Source organism: Myotis nattereri, assembly GCF_964212035.1.
Source record: "Myotis nattereri genome assembly, chromosome: 1".
Classification (NCBI taxonomy): Eukaryota; Metazoa; Chordata; class Mammalia; order Chiroptera; family Vespertilionidae; genus Myotis; species Myotis nattereri.
Window position 1 is genome coordinate 78,284,158 of NC_138075.1, and position 3,055 is coordinate 78,287,212.

Consider the following 3,055-nt stretch of genomic DNA (forward strand, 5'->3'; position numbering starts at 1 on the left):
AAGCACTGGACTCCTGTGCGTCTTACATGAGAGTTCTGTGAAAAAGAAGACACTTTGAACATGGGGTTTCACTGTCGTCCTCCTCAGGATCCATTTTCTCATATACAAACAGGCCTCCGGACCTTCCCCAACGGATTCATCCCCTCAGCACTCAGATGCTCATGCGTTAGGGCCCACGGGGATGAGGGACAACGATGGGAGCGGGTGGGAGGGAGCCATGGGGACGTGTCAATTGGGTAGACCAGCGGTCGGCAAACTGCAGCTCGCGAGCCACATGCGGCTCTTTGGCTCCTAGAGTGTGGCTCTTCCACAAAATACCGACTTCTGTGCATGGGCCACGAAGTTTCAATTGCGCTGTACGTGCGCGCCCGCACGTGGTAGCCTGAAGCTGTGGATCTGGAGAGAAGGGATTGAGTCCTGGATCGAGAGCTAAGGGTCCGCAAGCATGGCAGAGTCGTCTGGAATTTCTCCCTTGGTCACCTGGGGCAGGAGCGCCCAGGTGATACCTCAAGGGGACAGAGAGCAGGGCTTGGGCCAGCAGGGTCTGGGTGGTGCTAGGTCTTCCTCCAAGCCACAGAGCTGTTAGGACAGTAATCAGAGGCCGCTCTAGGTCCCGTGGGGTGGCAGGAGGGTGCTTTCAGTGTCCAGAGGACAGAGTGGGGGCGAGGGGGTGGGGGGGAAGGAGAGAAGACAGAGTGACAGACACACTGACTGTCCAGGTGGTGTTTTGGGGGAGAGCTGTGGGCAGCGTATCTGCTGAACGTTTGGAAATATTCCCAAATATTCCCTTGGGCACGGAAGCAAGAGGCATGCAGAACTAGCCACATGCATTCCCAGGCGCTTGCTACAGCTGCATTTGCCGTCTTTCCTCTGCATGGCCAAGGCACACACACACAAACGCACACTCACACGGCCCAGGCCGGGTGTACAGCCCCAGTACCAAGTCACAGTGCAATTTTATTCAGCTTCAGAATCATAATGCTGAGGCCCGCCCTCCTCCCTTGCCACCTGCTGCCATTTGTCCAGGATGTATGTCTTAGGCTTGGCCTGTGAGGGGCTCTAGAACCCCAGCAGAGCAGGGGTCCCCAGGGGCAGGCCCGGGGGGGGGGGTGTAAGGTGCCCACAGTCTGCCGGCTGGACTCAGCTGCAACCCCCCACACCCTTGATGAGGTTGGCGGCCTCGGGGATCTGGCGGAAGAGGTTCCGAAGGGTGTCCAGCTCCTGGGTCAGCTGCTCCACGCGGCTGCGGAGCCGCTCGTTCTCCGCCATGTACTCCAGTACCTTCTGCTGCGTCTCCAGGATGCGCCTCTTGGCCTTGTCCCGGCTCTTGCGCACGGCAATGTTGTTCCGCTCCCGCCGCAGCCGGTACTCCAGGCTGTCTTTGTTGACCGCCTTCTTGCCCTTGTGCGAGGGGCCAGCTGGAGAGGGAGCCTTTAGGAGGGGGCTGCAGGGGGCCGCGGCAGCAGCCATAGGGGCCTGGAGGGGAAGGCACAGAGGGACAAGAGGTGAGGGCTGGCCAGGAAGCAGAGTGAAGCAGAGTGGAGGCAGGGCAGGAATGCCAGCAGCCAGAGCACCCTTGGGCCTCAGAGAGACAAGGGATTCTAGAGCCAGCTCCTGGGTCCCAGTCAGAGCAGCCTTTGCCTGCCGGGTGCACAGGGTCCCTGCTCTGACTAAAATTCCTTTCCATGCTCCACACTCTCTGAGGACACTTTCCTTCAGTCTATATTGAGTCTCCAGTTCTGTGATCAGCCGGCATTTCCTCTTCTAGAAGCAGGCGGCAGAGACACAAGAGGTGGGCGGCAGAGAAGCTGGGGGGCCTGAGGTCAGGCAGGCCAGCTGGCCACAGGGACTGCAGCACACGGGCTTCAGGGTGGGAATGGATCCACAGAGAAGGAAGCGGGGTCGTGGTTGGGTGGTGGGTGCAGAGAGCTTAGGGGTGAGCCAATTTCACAAAGCAACACCAAACACAGACTCGCTAAGAATAAGCAGGAAGCTCAGAGTTCCCCCATCCACAGGGGCCTCTCTCCAGCCCCTGGAAGGCACGGAGGAGAGCTGACCTGCTCTTACCTTGAGGACACGCAGGGGCTGGCTGGGCGCTGCTAGAGCCGGGGGCAGGTGCATGGCCGTCTGCCCACAGTGTGCCACTTGGTACTGCAGAGGATTGTAGCCGCTGCGGCTGGCCCCGCGGCTGCCCTCGGGGCCCCGAGGCTCCTCCTTCACAGCCACAGCCCTGGGGTCGTAGCTCCCCGGGCTGCTGTAGATGCCGGGTCCCAGCGCCTTCCTGTCGGGGCCGAAGGTATGTGGGGGGTAGGCGAAGGGCCGAGGGTCAGGTGGCAGGTAGTGGGGGAAAGAAGGGGTTCCGGGGCCCTTGAGGCCTCGGGCCTCCGGTGACGGCTTCACAGCGAAGAGGTCCGAGAGAAGCTGCTCCTCCCCAGACTCGATGTAGGCAGAGAGGTCGATGGAGGCCTCATGCTCACACATGTCCCCCAGCTCCCCAGGCCCCGCTCGGGCCCCTGAGAATTCGAGTGGCTGCTGGCCAGCCCGGGGCTCACACTCGTAGTAGGTCCCGTGGGACATGGCCGGTCCGCCCCCTGGGTTCCCCGCCCCCGGGCCCTGCTCTTGGGGCACCTTGGGATGCTCGGTCTGCCCTTCCTCGACCTCCCCCTGCCCTAGATTTGCCCTCGATCTGCCCTCTCGGGCTTCTCTGTCACCCACTCCTGCCTGGCCTCTCTCCTCCCTCCTCTGTTTCCTTTTCCTTCCGCTGTAGTCAATGCAGCTTTTCTCTTCCCTTTTTTCCCCCTCTCTCCCTGGGGTGACTCAGGGAGGGGCAGGGCGCACCCCGAGGGAGGGATGCGGGCCTTAGAGAAATGGGCCCTCAGCCTAGTTAGCGGTTGGGCACTCTTTGGTCAGGATCCAAGTCAGAGTTCTGAGCTGTCCAGGAGCTGGTGCTTCTGGGAACACCTCCCCTGTTCCCGTTGAGTCCAGGGCATGCCAGCGTCCTTGCTGAGGGCAACACCTCCCTCTGCGTGTCCTCTTCCCTCCAACTTCCAAAAAG

The 3,055-nt window shown here is 61.3% G+C and overlaps 1 protein-coding gene across 1 annotated transcript; it reads right to left on the bottom strand.

The window, feature by feature from the left end:
• Positions 1 to 932: 932 nt before the first annotated feature.
• Positions 933 to 2,738, bottom strand: CEBPE (CCAAT enhancer binding protein epsilon). The gene is made up of 2 exons (XM_081100180.1): positions 2,068 to 2,738; positions 933 to 1,476 (listed from the first exon to the last, which is right to left on the bottom strand). The coding sequence occupies exons 1-2, from the start codon at positions 2,575 to 2,577 to the stop codon at positions 1,141 to 1,143; spliced, it is 846 nt and encodes a 281-aa protein (XP_080956306.1). The 5' UTR covers positions 2,578 to 2,738; the 3' UTR covers positions 933 to 1,140.
• Between the last annotated feature and the right edge of the window lie 317 nt (positions 2,739 to 3,055).